The following is a 23,249-nucleotide window of genomic DNA, read 5'->3' as shown; positions in this document are numbered from 1 at the left end:
ATACATTGGAAGAAACAGCAATTTGTTTCTTAACACGCAGAGCCACTGCGTGGGAAGCCACTGATGCCTAAGGCGTACTTGGCTCTGGTTAATAGCGGAGAGGTGGAACATGACGGCACATTGGTGCAGGACACGCTGCGGCCGCTCGCCGTGTGCCCACTTGGTCCCGCTCGGTCCCGGCCGCCGCCGCAGCTCGGGCCGGCAGCGCCGTGGCCGCGGGTCCGTGAGGGCGAGGGGCGGCCCTGGCGCAGCCTCGGGCCCGGCCTCGCCCCCGCCCGGCCCGGCCGCCCAGCGCGGGCGCCGCCCGCGGCCGCCGCGTTGCCGGGATACGGGGCCGCGGCGAGGCGGAGGCGCGGGGCCCGCGTCCCTCAGCCGTGACCCCCCGCAATGTCCCCCTGCAGTGTCCCCCTGCCCAGCCCCGAACGCGCCTGACCGCCGGCCCCCTCCGCGGCACGGCAAGGTGCGGGGTTTTCGGCTAGAACGTCAAGTGATGGGAAGCAGAGCGAGGAACGCATCCGCAACTCCCTCATCCCCCCTGCTGGAACCTTGCAGAAAGAAAAATAAATGAGTTTCGAACCCCATTGTGCCTAGTCAGTACCTGAAACAGCCGGGAAAACAAGCAAGGGCCGAGGGGCAGGCGCTGGTCCGTGGGCGCAGCAGGCGGCTGCCCGCTCCGCTGGCCCGCACACAAACAGCCATGGCATCGGCAAAGGGTGAGCCAAGTGTCGCCGGGCTGCAGAGAAGCTGTGCCACTAAAAATCCACAAACGACTTTGGTTTTAAACTGCTACATGGCAGGAAATGAGATGCTGAGCTTGGCAGAAAAGGACCCTGGAAAATGTGATTATGCCTCTCTTTTGATGGGACTGTTATAAATATTCATAATATTGCAATTTTGGAAAAGCGGTTGTTTTGGCCTGTGGTTTGGAATAGAAAACTAACTTCCAGGCGCTTCTCTGCATGGACAAAACTGGAGTCAGGTTACTGCTCTGCTGCAGGATGTGCTTTTGTTACCGAAGAAAATACTACACTGCAAAGTTTTCAGGAGGTTCACAATGTGGTTGGAGTATTAATTAAAGAGAAATGCCTAGGTAATTGATGGCGGATTTCAGTGAATGAGCCAAAGGAAATGAAACACAGGTTTTCACCATCAAGGGCAAAATATTGCCATGGCAATGGGTGGCTTTGCCAGGAATAAACAAACAAACAACAAAAGGCCTCTTTCAGGAAAAAAGAGAATTTTCTGTTCTCACCTCACCCTGTCTGTGCCATTGGACATCTTGGAGGGGAGAAGATGGTGTAGCCTACTTATGCAAGTCCTACAAATCCAGCTTCCCTCTCAGTAGGTACAATTAGATCGTTTCCAGAGCAAGAAGTCACCTTTATACTGGGGGATGGGAAGGCAACAACATTTGCTTAATAATTATTTCAGTGCCTTGGCTACTGTAATTATTTTCCATTTTTTTACTGGAGGTGGATAGGCTCGGAAATAACCCAGGTTTTTGCCACTCTTAGCTGGTGCTGCTTCAGGGAGGGACTGCTGACAGGGAAGGTTTTCTTAAGAGCAGAAACATGGGCCTGCAGTTAAATTAATAAAGACCTTTACAAAAACACAACAGAGAGAGCAAGGCAGCTGAGAAAGCACGAGCTGCCCTTTCTTCCGTGGGCTCAGATGCCTGGCAGGGTGTGCCCATGCACAGGCACTGCTGTCCTCTCCCAGCATGGCCTTTGAAGGTGGCCATCTGTCTCTGAAAGCTTTCTGGACATTTCTGGCTGCAGCAGTCCCTCAGAGGATGCAGTCCCACCACCTGGTGTGAGCTCTGGGTGTCATCCCTGGGAGATGGACCTCAGCCCCCACCCAGTCAAGGATTCAGCAGTGCTGGATCCTTGTAGCCTTAGACTGAATTCCTTGCAGTTTTGCAGGCTGTTGTTCTGCCCATATCCTGTCAAATCCCAGGTGGGCACCTGGATATGCACTAAGGCCTTGTTGTTGTTCCTGAGGAATATAGACATGGCCTGATGTTGATCTTGTGATTTTGTGGCTTTTTGTGGCAGGAGCAATGAGCTAGCGCCAGGTGGCCTTGTGAAACCAAAGGAGGGGTAACCAGAAGTCAAAAGAGATCTCCTCATCAGGAGATCAGGTGTCCCCTGAGGAGGACACAGCATCCATGTGAAGGAGCTAATAGTGAGCCTGACTGTGTTAAATGTTTGTACCAGTGGGTTGACCCCAGTAGTGTTTGTAAGCTGTCTAATATAAACTATCCAATGGGGAAGCGTTAAAGTTTGCAAACTGTTAAAGTTTGCAAAACTGGTCTAATAGCAATATTATATTGAACAAAAAAAAATCCTGTGTGGCTTCCCAGCTATTTGGCATTGTTAGCTTTGTCTTACAATTCTTAATAAAGTAATACTTAGGTACTGCTTAAGTTTCCAATAAAATATTTAATGTATTTTACTGTAAAGTCTTCAGGCTGAGGACTGTATCTCACAGAGCACTCATACCACACCTAGCACTCATTTGATTGCAGCCTCCAGGCAGTATTGTAAAGGTTCATTATTACCACCAAGATCTGTCCTTATCCTGTCACTCTTCAAAGAAGGTCCATTCTTAACTACGGGTTTAACACAGCTGGTATTTAAATGACAATTTTCTTTTTTTTTTTTTCCATCAAAAAGAATCAAACCAAGAAAATAGATTTTTTAACTTGAACTTTAAATTAATGTTTCTCATATAGAACTGTGCTTGATCCATCTATGCCTTCATTTAACCAGCTCAGAAAACATGCAACAAATAAGAAGCATTCTTTTTCTGAGGAGAAAAAAAAGGGAAAAAAGAGGAAAAATAAAAAAGGGGGGGAAAAAAGAGCTGTATTTGGGATCTATTTTGCATGAGAAAATATTTTGTTTAGGAGTGACAGTCAAAGGCATTCTCTCATACATTGTAATATTTTCCATGTGTGGCAGCTTGTTTTTCAGTGGTACAAATATGTGCAATAAAGGCTGAGGATAAAAATGAATCTAACAGTTTTTGCAGCAATGCTTTTGATGGTTTCATTCGATTTCATTTTCCTGTGGATACTGCCATTAGTTCTGCTGCTTGCAATATGTGAAGCATAATTCTGAAAGGTTCATGAGGTTGTAGGGATCCAGTAAGAGATGACTGATTTCTCCCCCACACACATATACTCCACCCCACACCCACTCACCCACCCACCAGCAAAACATAATGCTGTACTATTTTTGGAAACAGGGAAAGGGCCTCCCTGTGAAAACAGAAAGCAGTGTATTTCTCAGTTACATCACTTTGCAATCTAATGCTGTGTTGTGCTCAGTGTTTTTGTGGTGATGCAAGTCTTTTTTTTTCTTTCCTTTTTTTTTTCTTTTTTTTTTTTTCCCTTCAGCCGGTTGGATTTTCCCCATCTTACAGCACCTCGCAGGTCTCTTCTCTGAGCAGTACGTTGCCTGAGTGAGTGGAAACATACAGATCAGCTGCAGGTTTCTATCTACAAAAACAGAGTGAAAGAGAAAGAAAAGGGTTGGGAAAGCAGAGACAAATATTGACCTGGACTTAGAGAAAGACATCCAATGGCTGAATAAAGAACCCTGTTCATGTTTTGGGATATTCTTTCAACTGGCTGGAACGAGAGCGGATCAAAAGAATGGGAAATGCCAGCAGACCCTTTAGAAGAATTGCTTATTTCTTATGCCTTTTATCTGTGCTTTTGCTGACTGAAGGGAAGAAACCAGTGAAGCCAAAATGTCCTGCCTGGTGTACTTGTACCAAAGATAATGCTTTATGTGAAAATGCCAGATCTATTCCTCGCAGCGTTCCGCCTGATGTTATCTCACTGTAAGGGCTGTAAGCATTTGGTTATTTAATTTATGCTTTAAAATGAACTAGGATGTGTGGTGTTCTCAGTGCATACTCCCTGCTTGCTGCAGGGAGTACCTCCAGCATTCAGAATCATCAGCTAATGTGTTAAAATTGTGCTGCATCCTTGAATCCTGATTTTTATATCTCTTTCATCTGTCTGTCTGTCTGTGTATGTGCACACATCTCATTTTATACCTTCTTGTATAGTACATGAAACCTGTCACGTTATATTTGGGGGGGGGGAAGGTAATTTTTTTTACTTATATAAATAAATTTCTCTGTGATGACCAGATCAGTCTTATAACCATGGATATATGAGGCTACATTAATGTATGGTTGTTTTTTTCTTCTTTACAGATCATTTGTGAGATCTGCTTTTACTAAAATCCCAGAAGGGAGTTTTTTGCTCACACCATCTCTGCAGCTTCTGTGAGAAATATTTATATGATACAATTTTTGTTATGAAGTGTATATGTATTCATAAATATTTCAGAAAGGATCTTAATATTAATTTTATAAGAAACAGCAGCAGAAGATTTATTAGATCATAAAATACATTACTTTTGAGCAATTTGAAAGATAGTGCATGTTTAATTTTTACTTAGTATATTGCAAGGCTGTCTGTTGTCAGTACTACGAATGCTTACATGCTAAAGCTTTTGGTGACAGAATGCATGTTATCTTAATTATACTTTAATTAACATTACAGTGAGGACTTAAGTATTGCAACAACTATTTTTGTTTATTTTCTGCATTCCTGGGACCTGATCCCAGTGTAAAGCTGTCCATTTGCAACTCCCATCGACTGTGAGCTCAGAACCCCCCAGATCAGGCCCGTCATTGCAGTGGGACAGGTCCTGAAGTCCTTTTCCATGTAAAATTGCCATTGACTTCTGTGGAAGTTTAGTCACTTCAGTGGGAGTTTTGCCTTCATAGTACCTGAATTTGACCCTGCTTGTCATTTTATGGTCTTAAAAATAATGACAATTTTCTTCCAATTAAAGACTGAAGTAGTTATTTAAAAATCAAATACTGTGATGAGGTATAGACGGAAAGAGAATATTTTGGGATGTTTAGCTGTTAGCTGCATTTCAGCATAGGATTTTTACAGGCTTACAGGCTTTCCTAGAAATGTGGGCATACGATTATATAATTGTGAGCTATACAGAGGTAGAGGGGGTGTAACCTGAACTGTTTATAGTGGATGTGCTGCCAGCCTGATACACACCCAGATTTGTCTCAGAAATCCTGCAAGGCAGACTCCCCAGTGTGATCAAAACCAGAATCGGATGTCTGTCCCAAACCCACTTCCATGCGCTCTGGATGTGGTCAGAGGTGTGTGCTGATGGACTGGAGCTGTCTGGCTGGTACATTAAACTGGTGGCATACCAATAGCTGAAGCCCTGACCCTGGCTGTACTCTGCTACCTCAAGTGGAGCTGATAAGGAGTTGCAGACATACTGTACAATTTTGGATACAGGGTAAATAGGTAAATGCAGTTACTATGGAAACCTAAATGCTTTTCCATGGTGCTTTATTCCAGAGAAGCTTTTTTCAGGTGGTCACAGATCACAAAAGGGACACATTTCGCATAATTGCCACAATGGGCCTTCCAAATGAGAGGGGGGAAAAAAAGCAGCAGCCCTGGTGGGGCTTGTATCTGAAGAGAGTGAGTAGGACATCATCTCTCTTGGCTACGATACACCACCTACACTTAGCAATCCCACTGCAAAGCAGGCAGATTTGGGCATGGTAGAGTAGGACAGACACAGTCATCTTATTTTGAGTTATTATAGTGCCTGGCACAGTGGGCTTGGACAACGTCTTATGACATTTTGGTAATGATAATAATTTCCATTTCTACTGTACAATGAAATGCATGTTCTGTGCTGCTGTTCATAAATGCTGCAACAAAAACTATGACCCCAGAAAAGCAGGGTTTGTTCCACTGTGGGCTTTGATGAGTGATGTGTTTTCCAGATATATTTTTAACATGGTAGTTGAGCTGCTTGCCATCCTTGGAATTTCAGGCTGCTGATCTAAGGCAAATGACTCCTTTAACACAGACCATAGGAGCAGGATTGTATCTGTGGGGACAAAACTCCAGTTTGTACGTGGGAAAGAAAAATTTTATCTTTGGCAGAAGATAGTAAGGGGAATAAGAATATGGAACACTTACGTTAATTAAATATTTCAGGAATTTTTAGCTTTGTATGATTATAGATGTATTGGTAGGTTTAATTTAGCCAACAGCAAGATTTAGCAGCTTGTGTGTATTTCTATAATAATAGAAATGCATATAGAAATAGTCTCCAGCATTACGTTTTTGAAGTCCAAATGTAATTGGATATCTCCAATACAGCAGTCAGAGATGTCTAAATATGGTGAAATTCTGCTGCTATTATTATTTACTACTATTTTTAATGTAGTAGCCCCAATGGTCTCTGGAAAAATCATGGTCTTGAGCTAAACACTACTCGTAACTCGCAGTCCAGGACAGCTTTTCTTCTTGTGTAGTATGGACGGCATGCTCTGTGCTCTTCGTGCGACAACAAAAACACAGAGAACCTACACAGCTATGGTGAAGTGCCAGCAGGAGTGTTCCCTAAATGCAGAGAAAACCTCCCAGCTCTCATCTTCAGCACTTTTATCTCTGTGTATCAGCAACATGCTGAGGGTGCCCTTATAAACTGAAGACATGAAAGCCCACAGGAAGAAGGGAGGTTATCATGGCATCAGGATTTGTACCTGCTCGCACTGTGCTGTTCCTGCCAAGTGACACAGTCCCCAGCTACAGCGCCATACCTTCAGCCTCCAGCCCCAGAAGCAGCAATTATGGTGACTGAGGACAGTTTGGGGCAAAAATACTTTGTGCATCAAATACATCTGATGTAGCCATTGGGAAGGGGTATGAGTTGGAAGGCAAATGAGCTCACCAAGTGCAAGACCTATGCTGTAAGCCTGGCAATCTCTAAAATAGCAATACTATTTAAAGAGATACCACCCTGTTCTGTAAATTATTGAGTGGAGTGCAGAAAAGGAAAAATTATCCAGTAAAATCATATCAGAAAACTAAAATTAGTTGCAGGATTTAATAAATTGGTCTTCTGGTTCAAGAATTCTATCTAAATACTTGTTTTCTCTAAAACTGAAGTATTTATTGATTTTGACAAAAAGGAAGAATTTCCTGCTTGTATTTTTTCATACATTTCATATAGGAATATACTGAAGGTGGAAAAAGCACAATCTGAAACAGCCAACTGAGAAAATAAATTACCTACAATTTATTCTGAATGTAAACATCAACTTAAGAGATTAACTCATTAAGTGGATTAATTAGTACTTGGAAATCTTGCATTCCTGAATGTCTAAGGATGCCACAGTATGAATCTATTTATCCATCAGGTCAATTGATTAAAATATAGATGTGCATGTAGTATTCCACTGGGGTGAAGTTCATCGTGCTTTATGATGTCCCACCACATTAAAAGTGTAGCAGTCCAGGGCTAGATTATAATGGACAAATGCTAACATGGCTGATAAGCATGAATAAAGCTGGAAAAATCAATGCTAGTCCACTTTTAATGCTTACAAAATTACATAAAATTAAATGTGCTGCTGGTATTTTTACTGTTAGATGCATATGCTAAGAGTACCTCCAAGAGGTTTAGTGAGGTCTTTAAAATATTTTTGACTTGAACACTGACTGAATTTAAGAGATTTTTCTTTTTTTTCCCCCCCAGTAATTTTCAGTACCCTCAGGTTAAATACACTCAGAAGTTTAACTTAAAAGTTAAAGGATTTTCCTTCCTGCCAGTGTTGCAAATTCAACCTGATGTCAGGGTAACCAGCAATTTACACCAAGACAGTTTAAACCTCTGTAGTACTTGAAGATTTCATTGTTGTCCTAGTATATCTCCAAAGGCACTTATACAATCCCATTGTTTTACTGGCATGATAAACCCACGTTTACATCCCACAGAAGTCAAAGGAATTTTATCAGATGGCCCCAGTAGACAATTGTTGGATCCTTCCCTTTGCACCACACTGTGGTGCAATATTTCAGCCTTACAGTCCTATAGTGCTTGCACAGAAAAAAACATGAAACCAGGCAGTGGAAATTGGGCCTTGCTGAACCATTTTCTAAAGCTGCTGATAACCTAATGGTCTTTTGTTTTGCATTTCCTTATGCAGGTTGTTTACGTCCAACACTTTTGATGTTATTAGTGATGATGCTTTCATGGGCCTTCCTCATCTAGAATATTTGTGAGTGGACAAAAGTATATTTCCTGGCATTATTGAAGAGAGTGGGTGGGCTTCCAATTTCCAGGCATTGCTTGACCAGAATCACTTTATGACCCATTACAGGTTCATAGAGAACAACAACATTAAATCAATTTCAAGAAATACTTTCAGAGGACTGAAATCTTTAATTCACCTGTAAGTAAAGTGATTGAACATATTACTTTGCATATTTAATATAGTAACTGAACCACTGTATTGTTTAATTTCTCATTTTCACATATAACTGTTCATAGTTATTTAAGTGGCATTAATAGTAATTTGATTAGAATGTGTTAATCTTTGTGTTTCCACCAAATACTTCCAAACTGGTATGTGTAGAAGGCAAAGACACAAACAGCTTCCAAGCACTACATGTTTGGCAGTAGTTCCCTGACTTTCTGTGCTTGGAGCACAGGGGATTTCCAGCTGAGCATGTAGGAGCAGGGAGAAGTATGAATTGGGAATCTTGGCGCCGGATGAGGTCAGTCCCAGTTTGGGACTTGGAAAGGAGGAAGGTGGGAGCTGTGAGTAGGAATGTGAGAGGCTGAGGAACGGACCCACACCTCTTCTCAGGTACCCCAGTCTGACATGCATCCTGGAGAATATTACAGCCATTCTTGGGACAGGCCATCACTCTCTGTGCCCTGTTCACTTATGACAGTAATAGTATACAGAAGAATTTGATTAAATCAAACTTGAAAAATCCCACCCAGAGCAATTTTGGAGACTTGCAACAAGATATTTTTGTTATGGCTTACTGATCTACTTCTTCCATTCTGCACCTACCTTCCTCTGCACCCTGTCCTCTCCTGCATGGGAGCAGGAGCATCCCACAGTCAGGACCTGTCACACACTGGCACTGGGATGTGCTCACTGTTCCTTGTGTGCTGCTCAGCCCTTTGGCTGTCCCTGCCCTCTGACCTGCTGCAGCCCCTTGCTGCATGAGCTGGGAGGGAAATTGCTCCAAGGCACTCTGGATGTCAGTGTGCTGTAGGAGCAACGCTCCCCATATCCTCAGCAGCAGGAGCATTTCTCACATTGGCAACAAATACCTGCAACATTTCACTGCAAACAAGAGTAGCTTCCTTGTCTCTGAGCTAGGAAGACAGTTTTTATACAGGCTTTTGTCTCTTATCTTACAGCAAGTTTATCTTGTAGCAATAATTTAATTTAATGAGGAGTACATTTTTTTAAAAACAAAATACACACTATAAGAAAACAGGAAAAAAATACAAAACAAGAAAAGGAAAAAAATCTGTAGTGTGCCTGGCATGGGTTTATACCCAGTTCTGAGCATCTGCATTCTGAAGCATGTCATGTGGTGTGTGTCATAGGCAGGGGAAGGGATCCTGACCTTTTGGCCTTAACATGATAGCCTCCAAGAGGGTTTTGAAACAGGGCCATTTAACTTTCTCTTTCATATATTTTGACAGAGGAGAGAAAGCAAACGTTCAATTTTAAACAGTTAATGCATAAATATAATAGTTGAATTGCAATTCACCACATCTTCACCACCTAGTAAATGTACCATAAAACACTTTATGCTTTCCCCTTTGGTCAGGACACGATTCACAGCTGGCTGGAACTAAGCCTACTGTGACTGCTCATGTAGATAAAGTTACTTATGGAATGGCTCTAGGTCTGAGGAAGAGGAACAAGAGAGGAGAGGGAAAGAGGTACATAAAAGGGCTGTGCACATCCCATAACAATCCATATTGGAGGTACAGGCAGAATTATACTGTTGTTAGAAAAAAAGATAGCTGGATAAGGCTGGTAACTGGGACCCTATCTTCAAAATATTTACGCACATGAATAGCTTTATATTCACAAGTGGGTCCAGTACATTATTTATCATATTCATTTACTTATTTAGTAGCTGCTGGTGCCAGTGAACAAATTGCTTTTCTAAAACAGAGGAAGGCACAGTTTCTTCTCCACAGGAAGGCTACCATCTTGTCTTGCCTGTTACATTGGTTTCTGGGGATGCTTCAGGAGTTTCACAAGAGAAAACATACACAGAAGACAGATCCACATTTGAGGAGCCATTGTCATTTGCATGCACATTTTTGGGACATAGATGTGTGCATCATGCTGCTATTGTCCATGGAGCCCTATTCACAAAGACAATGAGAAATTTGTGGCAAATAACTGCAAATGCACCACTAGTTTAATCTGCTTGAAGAACCACTCCCCATCTTTTGGGGAAAATTGCATATACACATTAAGAATGATCCATTTGGCACCCTGAGGCAATTTTCATTTAAGAAACAAGAGAGTACTTGTGTACATAAAATATATTAAAAAGAATCATAGTAAATGAGCATGCAAATAAGTTCTATGAAGTTAGGTAAGATGAACTTTGTCCTATTTATTCTATTTACTTTCTTTTCACAACATAAATTTTGGAATGCAGTAAGCTATCCAAACATTTTTACTTCTATAATGCAATTAACTTCAACAATTACAGTGTGTCCTTATTGTAAGAGAGAGACATTTAGAATTTATTATTGTGCAACAGGACTTATTTGCTGACCAGAGTACATTTAAAAACAGAAAAATTTTTAAAAGACTGCATTTTTTTTTACTAATTTACTAATTTAATGTCAGAATCTTACAGTTAGCATTGGATGGTAATTTCTATGCACAATGGGTAATTTTGATTGCATTTCTCTCAAAACTGGCACCATTAGTTTACCTGCATGCTTGAGCCAACCTTTACTCTCTTATTATAATCTAAATACCCCATACAGGACCATCTAGGCAAGACAGTGTTTTGAAATATGTATGTTTTTTAACAGTGGACCATAAAATGCATGATTTTCAATCAAAAATTGGCAAATGGATAAACCTTACTTAAATTTTTCTGTCAGTCAGGTACCCATGGCAGCGGTGAACTCCTCCTACTTCCAAGTACACCCTCCCTTTCAGTTTGCTATATAATAACATATTAAAACAATATAGGGCATTAAACTTGTCTCAGCTTGCAAGTCCACACAGCTTTCTCCATGTGGGTTATCTGATTTTTAAAGAATTGCTTTGGAGCATGAAATTGCACATAAATGAAGCACATGATACATTCACATACAGTGTTACAATCAGATGTACTTTGAAAGTGGTGAAGTCAGAATGAACTAATGGAAGCATCCCATATTTACTGTTCCTGATCAGACAAACACTTATTTTTAAATGAGGCAGCAGACCTAGTACACGTGGGCTTGTTCTTGTCTTTTAAGTATGTGCCTAAATGTCTTTGCTTGGCTAGAGAAATTGTGGTTGATAAATAACATTTATGTTTACAAGTTAAAACAGAAGAGGTTCCAAGTCTTACTAGCTACAGATTCTAACTGGGATCTTAATCAAGAATGATTTCTTTCCATTTTTATTTCTTCTCATAACTAATAAATAATTCTGTTAATTGGAAGAGGCATAGACTATACCCTACAACATGATTCTGTCATGCCCTGTGTGACATCTGAGACCTTTGGCAGGCTCACAGAGGCAGTCAGACTGAAATGTAATATACTGTTTGTTCAAAGCCTGCTCACATTTCCTTGTCACTTTTACTAGCTGGAATACTCACTGAATTTAAACAAGTTTTCCCAACATTGAAAACTGGGAATTAATTTTTTTTTTCTGGTGTAATAAACATTTACACAGGCACATGCCAGGAAAGCAATTCACACTTATCAACAATTTATTGCCTATTACTGCATATTTTCAAAAACTATGAGCTAAACCTAAGCCCATCAGCCCATATTAGTAAGATTTTCCTTCTAGAAGAGGTACAAGAAAGTGGGGAAATTGCAGTGATATGAGCACCATGTATTGGGATCTTGTAGGGAAAACATCAGTAGATCCAATCAAGACTAATTATTTCAAAATGTTAAATGGTGTTGGCAAAACACCAAAGGTGATAGCACTTTTTACTCTGCTAAGTGAAGTATTATAAATGCTGCAAAGCTGCTGAAGAGTGAGAAAGCAGGAGACATGGCATTTTAGTGGAAGGAAAACTCACAAAGCAAATGAGCTATTCTTAAAAGCAATCTTCTAGAACTAAGTGTTGGAGAATGCCAGTGTTCCATAAGTAAAAACCCCACACAGTATATCACAATTTGCAAAAATGTGTAGTTTCATGAACAACTAGCACTAATACTGAGGTGTTTTCTTTTACAGGAGTCTTGCAAATAATAATCTCCAGTCACTTCCAAAAGACATATTTAAAGGCTTGGATTCTTTAACAAATGTGTAAGAAAGCAATTATTAATATTTTAATTATAATAGAAGTATAAAGAGATTATTTTAGAGGACATTCTGAGTAACCATTCACACCACTAGCCAGTAATAGGTCTTGCTAGTGGGTAGAGACTACACAGTATGAGTAGGCTTGGGTTTTTTTGTCTGCCGGTGTTGAGAATTTGTGATGGCTTTGAATATTCCACCAGTTATGAAGATCAGTAATATTGTTAGTAGTTATGTAATAAAGCTGCATGTTCATTAAGATTTCGTGAATAAGAAGGGAGGATTCTTAGGGATGCATGAGAGAGCAAGGCATGCAGGGAAGGTAGAAGATACTTAATGGAGTAACACATTAATGTGCAAAAAGTTCCTGGGAAAGCTAACTTTTATCAATAAAGCATGGGTCTAAGTAAGTATCCCATACTAAATCTAATTGCAACCATATCAAAACATCAAAATATCATAATATAATTTATTTATATATATATATGTATGTATGTATGTATGTATATGTGTGTATATATATATAAAAATACCAGTAAAAATCCTGTTCCATCTGATCTGGATGATAAGCTCAGAAAATCCTTTGCCTGCTCCTAGTGTTAGCAGGTAGGCTGAATCCCTGGAGCAGAGCTGCAGCAGTGAGATGTGGCCATGGGCAGTGGATCTGGAGCATTACTTGGCAAGGCTGAGCGTGGCCAGGTGGTTACACAGTCTGGTCCTGGCGCTCGCCTGTTCCTGTACATACAGTCACAAATCTGACTGAAGACAGCTGTAAAGGCCTTAAACAGAATTCCTTTGCTTGTATCTCCCGAAGCTCTAAATGAGTGTAGCTAAAGGAGATAGTGAATACTGATGGGCTGGCCATCAGGTTACATTAATTCCTTTTTTTTATCCAGAATTCTTCTACTGAGAAAGAGTAATGCAAAGGAAACAGGAGTCCATTAGTATGGGAGACTTTTTGTACCTGTAAACTTGGAGAAATAGATAAAAACTTCTGACTGATCACCAAGTTAAGGTCTCCTTGATTACCTTAATGTAATTAAATCTGTGTGGGTTCTGGTATGTAGATTTAACTATGGGTCAGGATAAATTAAGTCAGGAAGGCCTCAAGTAAGAATAAGCAAGAGGGCACTTATTTAATAAAAGCCTGTTTTGTTGTTCTCAAGGAGAAATACATTAGCTGACTATTTCTTTTCAATGCATGATTTTTTTGTTGTAGAGATCTTCGAGGCAATGCATTTAATTGTGACTGCAAACTCAAGTGGTTAGTGGAGTGGCTGGGCAGCACCAATGCAACTGTTGAAGACATTTACTGTGAAAGCCCACCAGAATATAAGAAGCGCAAGATCAATAGCCTCTCTCCAAAAGAGTTTGATTGCATTATTACAGGTAATGTGCCTCAAATTATTTAATCTTCTTAAAGTCAAAGCTGTAGATTGTCATTCTAGACCCCATTTTTGCAGGAATGCTGCATTCTGGGTGGAATTTCTACTAAAATCAATATAAACTTTGCTGGTCTAAGTCTGACATGGGAATCATTTGGGAGCAGGGTCCTATATTTCAGTATCTACTCAAACTTTAGTATGTTACATAATGATTTGGAAAACTGGGACATAAAACAGTACCTCTTTTTATTGAGAAAGATTGAAAACCAAATTGCAGTGCTCCTTTATCAACAGAAAAATTCTACTAGTGATGAAATACTGTAATTTGTAATAAATTGGTATCTGATAAGCAGATGTTTTTTCAGTACAGTATGTAAAGTATCTCTGTAATTATCATCTGTTGTGTACAATTTGCAGAATTTGAAGTTTATCAGTCCCTGCCATACCAATCTCTGTCAGTAGATACTTTCTCATATATGAATGATGAACATGTGGTTATTGCTCAGCCTTTTACTGGAAAATGCATCTTTCTTGAATGGGACCATGTGGAAGTGATGTTCAGGAATTACGACAACATTACAGGTATGAACACTGTTTGACAAATAACCTTACAACAAATTATCCAAAAAGTGATACTAACCCTGTCTCTTACTTTTCTTTCTATAGGTACTTCAACTGTTGTGTGTAAACCTATAGTTATTGAGAGTCAGCTGTATGTCATTGTCGCACAGCTGTTTGGAGGCTCCCACATATATAAAAGAGATATTTTTGCTAATAAGTTTATAAAAATTCAAGATATTGAAATCCTTAAAATCCGAAAACCCAATGACATTGAAACTTTCAGGATTGCTGAAGACTGGTATTTTGTTGTTGCAGACAGTTCAAAGGCTGGTTTCACCACGGTTTACAAATGGAATGGGAATGGATTTTATTCCCATCAGTCTCTGCATGCCTGGTACAGAGATACTGATGTGGAGTATCTTGAAATATCTGGCAAACCACATTTAATTCTGTCAAGTAGTTCGCAAAGACCTGTAATATATCAATGGAACAAAGGAACAAATGAATTTGTTAAGCGGTTTGATATTCAAGATATGGAAGATGCATATGCAGTGAAGCATTTCAAGGTGAAAGAGGATGTGTACATTTGCTTAACAAGATTTATTGGGGACTCTAAAGTAATGAAATGGGGTGGTTCAGCATTTCTGGATTTACAAAGGATGCCATCCCGAGGGTCAATGGTATTCCAACCGCTTCAGATAAATAATTATCAATATGCCATTCTTGGAAGTGATTATTCTTTCACTCAAGTCTATTATTGGGATGCGGAAAAGGCAAAATTTGTGAAGTTTCAAGAATTAAACGTGCAGGCACCAAGATCTTTCATACATGTCTCCATCGATAAACGAGATTTTCTCTTTGCTTCAAGTTTTAAGGGAACTACATTGATTTATAAACATGTCATAGTTGACTTAAGCGCATGACACTCATAATTCTGAGATTACATCAGACTTTCTACCGTAAGCGGACAAAATGAACTAAATGCATGATGACTCTCTTATCTTACTTCCAAATGAATGCCTTTAAAAGTTGAGATTGCTAGAACAAAGTATTACTAGTATCTTCATCTTTAATTGTCAAGTCTAGTGGTGTTGGAAGTTGCATTTTTTAACAAAAAGAAATTAAATTAACTGTTCTTTGCATCCACAGTATGTAAATACATGTGCAACTGCATCTGTTGCTATAAAGAATATTAAGATGTACTTTTCCATTTATTTATTCACCTGTTTGAAACAACTGCCAAATAAAATGTTTACATTTTGTGTCTTTCACATTCCAAATATTATTTGCAGGTGATACTTTTTATTTGTGTATATATTATGCACATATAAAATAAAGCCAAGAAGGCATATTGCCCAGTGCAGTGTTGTACTGCATAGAAGATGCATGAAAGATCAGGTGGGTTTTACTAATAACAAGAAGTTCTTGATAAAAATACTGCATTGAAACACAAGCCTATAAATTATCACCTGGGCAATCCTTGCACTTATTGGAAACTTCACTGACTTAAACAGACCTCTAAGCAGAAAAAACCCCTTCAGTTATCTAGATGTGCTTGTAGGATGAAGGGTTCAGTTATACACATCTAATTGTAGGCTAGGCCTTTGTACTATGTGTAGCTGTTTCTAAACATCTACAAAGAGCTTGGCAGAATAAAAGACAAGGTAAAGGTCTGTGTTTGTTCACCTGATGCTGAAGAAGCACAAAACAAATATCTTGTACAGCACTGGGGCTGTTACTATGCTGAAAGCTAGAAGAAAAGCTTATTTTTCAGCTAGCATTATTTCTGTAGCTGAACTGTCACACATCACTTGCATGAATTCTGTGTCCTTGTCAAGTCTTTCCACTGTAATTGCAATTATTTAGTCTTCAATGAATTTATTCCTTATTCTGAATGAAGCTAGTGAATGGGAAGTAATTTTTTTCCACTACCCTGCAATGAATCTTAGTACCAGGTAGTTCTGAAATTCAGGGAACTTTGGATGTGTAGTCAGTTTGTATAGTGTATGCAGCTCCAGGGAAGCTAACTACATCTGTTAAATTGTGCCAAATCTGAATGTGGCATGGAAATCTATCACAAGCTCAAAGTTAAAATAGTCTTTTGTTTTTATTCATCTAGTGCACCATTTGAGAGAAACCTACACTGATGCAGAAGATGATTTGGTGCAGCTCAGGAGGAAAGCTCAAGTTTATTTTAGATACCTTTGCATTCACTTAAGTTACCAAGCATTGTGCTTCAGTGCCATCTTTAAAATAGAGACATGAATACTGTGTTCATTTCTAGACATTTCTACCATTCACAGATGTTGACTGGTGAATAAAACTAATCATACTGTGCATGTCAGCTAATCACATGAGCTGATTAATGTATATTTAGGAAGTCAGTCCTAAACAGTATGCCTCTGTAATAGATAATGGAGGTTTTTTTATATTTAATGTTATTTAAAATCAAAAATTCCAACCTGAACAACACTACTCTAGTAAGTTAATTTTTCTGGTGTCTTTTTATCCATAGCTGCATATGCTCTGCTAAGCATTTGGCTTAGTAACTACCTATTCCATAAGTGTTTACAATGTGAGTAGAAAGATTTTAAACTATGTTTCACAGCTGAAACTTCCCAATTGTTTCTTAAATACATTTCCAAATATCATCTTAATAAATACTCTCTTGTTTGGCAGTTTCCTTTGTATGTCAAACCATATTTCCTTTATATAGTTTTAGCTGTTACATCAGCATGATTTCAAACCCCAGATGAAGCCAAATAATAATTTTTTTTTATTTCTCAACATTGGCTGCATATCTGTGACTGCCAACTCAGTTTCTTCTTCAGTGCCCTTTGCATGGGAAAGGAATGAAATATAAACATGAACTCATCTCCAATCTACCAGCAAACCATTAAGTGTTTTCTATTCCTCTTGTCTTCTGTTTCAATCTTTTACTTAAGGTCCTATTGAATTATGTGCACTGGTTTTTATCTGATTTTTCCCATTATACTTGCCTACATGCACTGTCTATCAAATTATAAAGATAATGGCTATGCATCCTTCTCATTATGAACATATTATAAACATCTGGCTGAATTTAAGTGGAGTTGGAGAAACTTGCTAATCTGCTACCAACATTTATTTACAAACAGCATATTGCCTCACAGTGTACCTTGAAAAAGTTACATTTCATGGAAATATATTCCAGAACCAGCCAGCTGTGCTGGCTAAGGCCTATGCTATCATAGTGCTGTGATTGCTCTCCTGAGTTTTACCTCATTCTGAAACGATGTGACAAACTTACAGGAATTCACTGTTACTCCTAGGTTTAAATGAGGAATTTAAATGCCTGCAAGGGTGTGAGTCACTAGAATTTTACATTCACAATACATATAAAACTCACCATGCTGCAGTGGAGGGTGGCAAGGGATCAATCTGCTGGAGAACACAACTGCAGTACCAGTTTGGTTGTTCCTTCAGAAAATTTTTTCCTATAGTCAAGCACTAGTGATTTGGGAAGTTCTTAATGCCTATGTCATTTCTGGAAGGTCAGCTAATTACTATAAAATGCTGAATCTAAACCTGTTTTCTTTTGAAAATTCCTTTCTCTAGTCCATTATGTCAGGTGGAGACTCACAGGGACAACAGCCAGTTTCTTATTGTGTGACTAGAGCATTTCTTTGTACCACATAAGGAACTGGGGTATTTTTAGAACAGGACCCATAATCCTTAACATAGGAACGTGTAAAGGCTCATTAGGTGGCTCCCTGTGCTGTTTCTTCCTGATTTCAGAGACTGGGCATTTTAACAGCTCATCTGAGCATAAAGCTAAGGCCTATTCCATCCTGGTTCTCTGCTCAGTACTCTTTCTAATATCAGTGGAACAGTCAGAAAAAAAAACTAGAACAGAACCTTTCATCATATATACATTGATACTTTTTAAAAATGCCATTTTTTTCAGCAAAGTCTATGTTACTTGTGGCTGACTGGTTGTCTTCTGTAGTTTTAATGGATTTTTGAAACTCCCTAATTGTTTTGTTTATGACTGACAGAGTATGCAAGGTACTTAATGTATTACAGAAGACAGTATTGAAGGTTATTAATGGATACTGCTGATCCTTGATGCTGCTTAGTAATGTTAATGTCTAAGATAGAAAAAAAGAACATTAATGGAATACTATTGTATTCCTACAACTACTTCATTAGATTTTTAATAGACCCCAAATATAAAAGAATATGCAGCTCTGTACTTGGGAAGAGATATATAAAATACATTCAGAATACCTGATACTATACCATGTGTAACTTTTTTTGTCTATTGCAATGCCTAGGACTTGAAGTTATTTTTGTTTCTACTTTATTTGAAAAATATTCCAAAAAGCACTCTTCCTACTAAGAAATAAATTCAATAAGGAAATATCTTGTTGTGTAAGGTAACAAACAGAAATGCATTGTTGGTTTGTACTTCATTTTAATTATAACTTCTCCTAAATATTGAAATTTTTAAACTTTATTTGAAGGGGTTGTAACAGCCACTTGAAGTATGCTTGAGGATGGGAAACAATTATTAGCATAGTTAATGATGTGTGATATGCTTTGATATGTTCTAGTGGGAAGCTCACTAACAGCTGTATTTATGTATATACGCATTAAAATATATTGTGTTAGCATTCAATGAAAAATAAAGACTATTTAAACTATAGAAGTAACAAAAAGTCCTCAGACTGACAATAGCACCAAGAGAAAGCAGAGAAGTCAGCATGCCCAAAATGTTACAATTAAGAACAGAATATAAGCACTCAGCAAGTTTCAAGAGAGTGGAAGTTTCCCCTTTCAAGGAAGTCTTTTCCTTTCCATGAAACACGTAATGTGTTTCCCCTCAGTGGGGAACCCTGAAAATCCAGATAATCACCCAGTTCTTGCAAAATACAGTAAGAGGCTTACAAACTTAATGCACTACGTCCATGATCCTAATATGTGGATTTTTTTCCCTTTTGACACCTCTCTGCTACATCAGTCTCAGCCCTGGTGGCACAAAGGGAGTCGTGAGCACTCCACTGCCCACTGAAAGCGCCAGGGCCCTGCCAGACAGAAGTTAAGCCAGGCTCAGCAGACGGAAAATGCAAACCCAAGCACTCGATTCACTCAGCTGTTAATGCCTCCCCCACTGCCTAGCAGGTTTTCTCTCTGATTTGTTATACATATTGCCAACAGTTCCCACTACCTTTCATCTGCCTGCAGGCCTTGCCCTCTCCTTCCTGCTGATCTGGAGACCTAAGTGTGGCAGTAAAGCTGTGATTTAGACTCCTATTGATTAGAATGGCTGAATGTGTTCTTGTGGCTGGGAACTCACCGATAAATGTCGAGGTCTTGGGGAGTTCAACTCCTCCAGACCGATCTGCCGTACACTGCCTGACTTACTGCTAATGGCAACTTTTCTTCCTTACTGATGACTCTGAATTCTAATGGCTGGTGTTACAGGCATGTCTCTGTTTATAGTTCACTTAAACAAAGTGCTCAGAGGCAAACCTAACCCTATTTCTATTCAGGAATTTTCCTGAAATGAACTGGAACTACAAAGACCTCCAGTGTGCTATACAGAAGTGGTGTTGTATTTGTGCTTTGAGACTCTGAATCGCTCCAATTAGTTATGGTAGTGTAATACTTCTGTCTTCAAATTTGTTACAGTAGAAAGCAATTTGCCCCTAAATATGCATATTTATATTCATATAATTGTTTATTTATACTCCAAATAAACGGAAATGGATGATAGTATTAATTACATTACTGTTCCAAATCTCCCATTCATCAAATCAATTTCTGAATTCTCAAAAGTTGTTTTCAACTCAGCCTTACTTTATTCTTCCTACTGAATTATTTCAATTGAAAAAGGACTTTCTGACCCATTCTCCCTTCCTGTTCGAAGGCCTGGATAGCAACACCAGTATGTTAGCAAGTTGTCAACCTGCCCAGATGGTGAGCATCCAAAAATACTGAAAGAGCTTCAGAATAAACAGGCTGATCTGCTAAGAATACATAGTCCTTCATTAAAAACCATTTATGTGCCAAAGAACTAGAAGTAACAAATATTATACTTATTTTTTAAAAAAGCTAATGGGATAAATAACCAGTGGAATTTCAGGCCAGCAAGATCCACATTTCCCTGAAATTCTAAATGAAAATGGAAGTGTAAAACTTCAGGGGAAATTAGGTAACTAAGCAAGTGGGACAGGATGACTAGTGAAGTTGAGAGTCCAGAAAGGCAAAATACTAAACATAGGAAAGAAATGCTCACAAGTCTAAAATTAGCAGTAAAGAAAGTCAACTTGACATTGTTGTGAACAACTCAGAAAGATACTGATCTCAATGTACAGCAACAGGAAAGAACAAATAATGCTACCACATGTACAGGATAATAGGGAGACTACAACAGTACATGTCATGGCAAATCACTGCTGTTGCCTTATTTGAGATACTGCATGCAGTACTCATGTAGTCATCTCAAAAAACTCTGCAAGGTAATTAAGGACTCAGAGAGATGTGGAAAAATTTATTGAAGGAAGCACTTGACACTATCAAATCCCAAGCCCTAAACCAAAATACCTTCCCCCAAAAAATAAACTGTGGCATTCACTGTCATAGGCAGTGACATAGGTGACAATAATACAGCATTCAGAAAGTCAAACATGGATAAATTACATTAAAAAAATTCTATCACTTTAGTACTGAACAAAATTGCTCTTTATTAGGGAAAAGAAGTCTTTGCACTTCTGTGCAAACATCTGGTTGTAACCATTTGGGATGAAAAGCCAAGCAGCTGAATAATGACTGTGCTCCAGTATTGTATTTCCTATTTTCAGTTCTTGAGACACAGTGCTCAGAAATTAGCTTTGTTGCTGAGGTCCACAAAACAAAATATATAAGATTTACATATGCCACAGCCATTTAGAAGCATTTACAATACTGAGAATGTGAACATGGAGAAAATCTGTAAAATACCAGCAACATAATTCCTTGAAATTATGTCAACATTTAAAAAAATTTGGCAAACAATTTGCAAGCACTTGAGAATGTAATTGCACAACTCAGGCTGACTTCAGCTATGTAAGTCATGACAGAAGTAGATTCCCATGGGAAGATCAGAACTCAGCTTTTTATAAGCCTATTATTAAGCTTTGAGTATTAGAGCTGTAGGAATATTAGTAGCAAAGTACCTTATGATTAAGCAGGTAATAGTACTGTCCTGTGAAGGAGTAATTTCTAAACCACAGAAGCAGATCAACAATTTTGGAAAAACTAACAAACAAACAAACAAACAAACAAACAATTCCCCTTGTCACAGTTTCCAAAAACCTGTGCAATTTGAAACCCTTATCCTGCCCTCTTTTTTCCCCCATATACAATAACATAAAGATACTACCCATTCAGGAAAATCACCATGCCTATGTTGCTCCAAAGTGTGAAACAAAGAAGAAAAATGATAAATCTGGAACAGAAAATTTAATTGCACATGTGAATATGTAAATTTTCTGACAGACAGACTACTACTAAAAAGAGAGCATCCTTTTAATGTTTACACTTGAAGGCATTAGCTACATGGATTATAGATTACAATCACAAATAAAAATCCTCTGCTTCTAAATAATTCATGTTCACTGACACAAGTCCAGTCTTAAATCTTATCATTAACTTTTTCTTAGCATTATTTAAGATAACAATGAGTCCTTAAAACTAAACTCACTTCAAGGCTGAGACCAAGAAAAAATATCTGGTAGAACAGCTGCTAGAAAAGCTTTGCCTTTTTATACAGGGTTCTGGACTATATCAAACTGCAACAGCACTATGCTAATCATATTTTATTAGCTTGAACCAAATTGGAAATGAATGTTTGTTCCAAAATAACAACTCATTTCAGAATTTCTGTAAAACGATTTTGAGAGCAGTGATGCAATCAGAGGATCTAAGAGTAAGAAAAATGGAAGCTAATTTCTACTGTCTATCAAAAAATCTTATGGGTGTGGTTGTGACTTCATCCAAAAGTTGTATAAATGCAATTAAGCAAAATTGCAAAATAATAACTTAAAGAATGATATGAACTGCAAAAAACTGGCAAGACTATTACAAATTAATTATGCCATAGAGATATCATTCTGTACAGCCAGAGCTCCCTTGAGCCAGTAAATTGCAAGGGTCCTTCCTTTTCTGAGAATACCTGATAGCCCTCTTTGCTCCTGCACTCAAAGCAGGCACCCAGAAGCTGCCCTTGGAAGAAGAGAACGAGCTCCAGTCATGCCTCAACAGAAACAATTTCCTTGAAGTATGGCCACAGACCAGAGGCGTTCCTCTCAGTGACAAGGACAACTCAGCAAGGTCTTGAGGGCAGCAGCTTGTGCATGTCAGAACATTCCCACTTTTGCTGGTATTTCAGAGGGAGTAATCAGCTTGTGTGTGTCATCAAACCTGAGCTCACTTAGCGTCCACTTGCTGGGAGTCAGGAACAGATTGCAGAGGTCAGCACATGCCGCAAAAGCTTGGTCAGCCCATTCCTAGGGGGCTGCCACTCTGGCACTGTTCACAGGATCTGAGCTAGCTGAGGTTACAGGGACGTAAAAATAACCATTTGGAGTTAGACCTGGGCTCGTGTGCTCCAGTGTCCTGCCTGCTTGGTGATGCTTATTAGAAAACCCAACAATATGGAATTACAACACTATGATTTCCCAGTATACCCTCTCAGCCTCCTGCAAGAAAGGAAAAGAAACCCTGCTTCTTTCCTGAAGGAGGTGATCTTGTGGACAGCAAATGCCCAGAATAGGTACATCCCTCATGCAAGGCAGCAGCAGGGTTTTTGCTCTAATGAGGAACGCTCTTCTGCATTGCGGCTCCTGGAGGTAATGAAGGAGCACTGACTCAATTAAAAAATCA

General features: G+C 39.0%; 1 protein-coding gene across 2 annotated transcripts in view; it reads left to right on the top strand.

Moving 5' to 3' along the window:
* Window positions 1-15,622, top strand: part of LGI1 (leucine rich glioma inactivated 1) — a 28,730-nt gene extending 13,108 nt beyond the window's left edge. The window contains exons 2-9 of one of the 2 annotated variants that reach the window (XM_058028700.1): window positions 3,401-3,849; window positions 4,231-4,302; window positions 8,068-8,139; window positions 8,242-8,313; window positions 12,331-12,402; window positions 13,616-13,785; window positions 14,199-14,363; window positions 14,448-15,622. In XM_058028700.1, the coding sequence (XP_057884683.1) occupies window positions 3,659-3,849; window positions 4,231-4,302; window positions 8,068-8,139; window positions 8,242-8,313; window positions 12,331-12,402; window positions 13,616-13,785; window positions 14,199-14,363; window positions 14,448-15,265 (1,632 nt within the window). In that variant the 5' untranslated portion in view covers window positions 3,401-3,658 and the 3' untranslated portion in view covers window positions 15,266-15,622. Of the gene's footprint in view, window positions 1-3,400; window positions 3,859-4,230; window positions 4,303-8,067; window positions 8,140-8,241; window positions 8,314-12,330; window positions 12,403-13,615; window positions 13,786-14,198; window positions 14,364-14,447 lie in introns of those variants that run through there. The other variant, XM_058028701.1, reaches the window with a different exon arrangement.
* The last annotated feature ends 7,627 nt before the right edge of the window (window positions 15,623-23,249 follow it).

The sequence above is a fragment of the Melospiza georgiana genome, chromosome 8 (genome assembly GCF_028018845.1).
Source record: "Melospiza georgiana isolate bMelGeo1 chromosome 8, bMelGeo1.pri, whole genome shotgun sequence".
Taxonomy (NCBI): Eukaryota; Metazoa; Chordata; class Aves; order Passeriformes; family Passerellidae; genus Melospiza; species Melospiza georgiana.
Note: the sequence above shows the minus strand (reverse complement) of the source record. Positions and strands in the feature narration are given on the sequence as shown.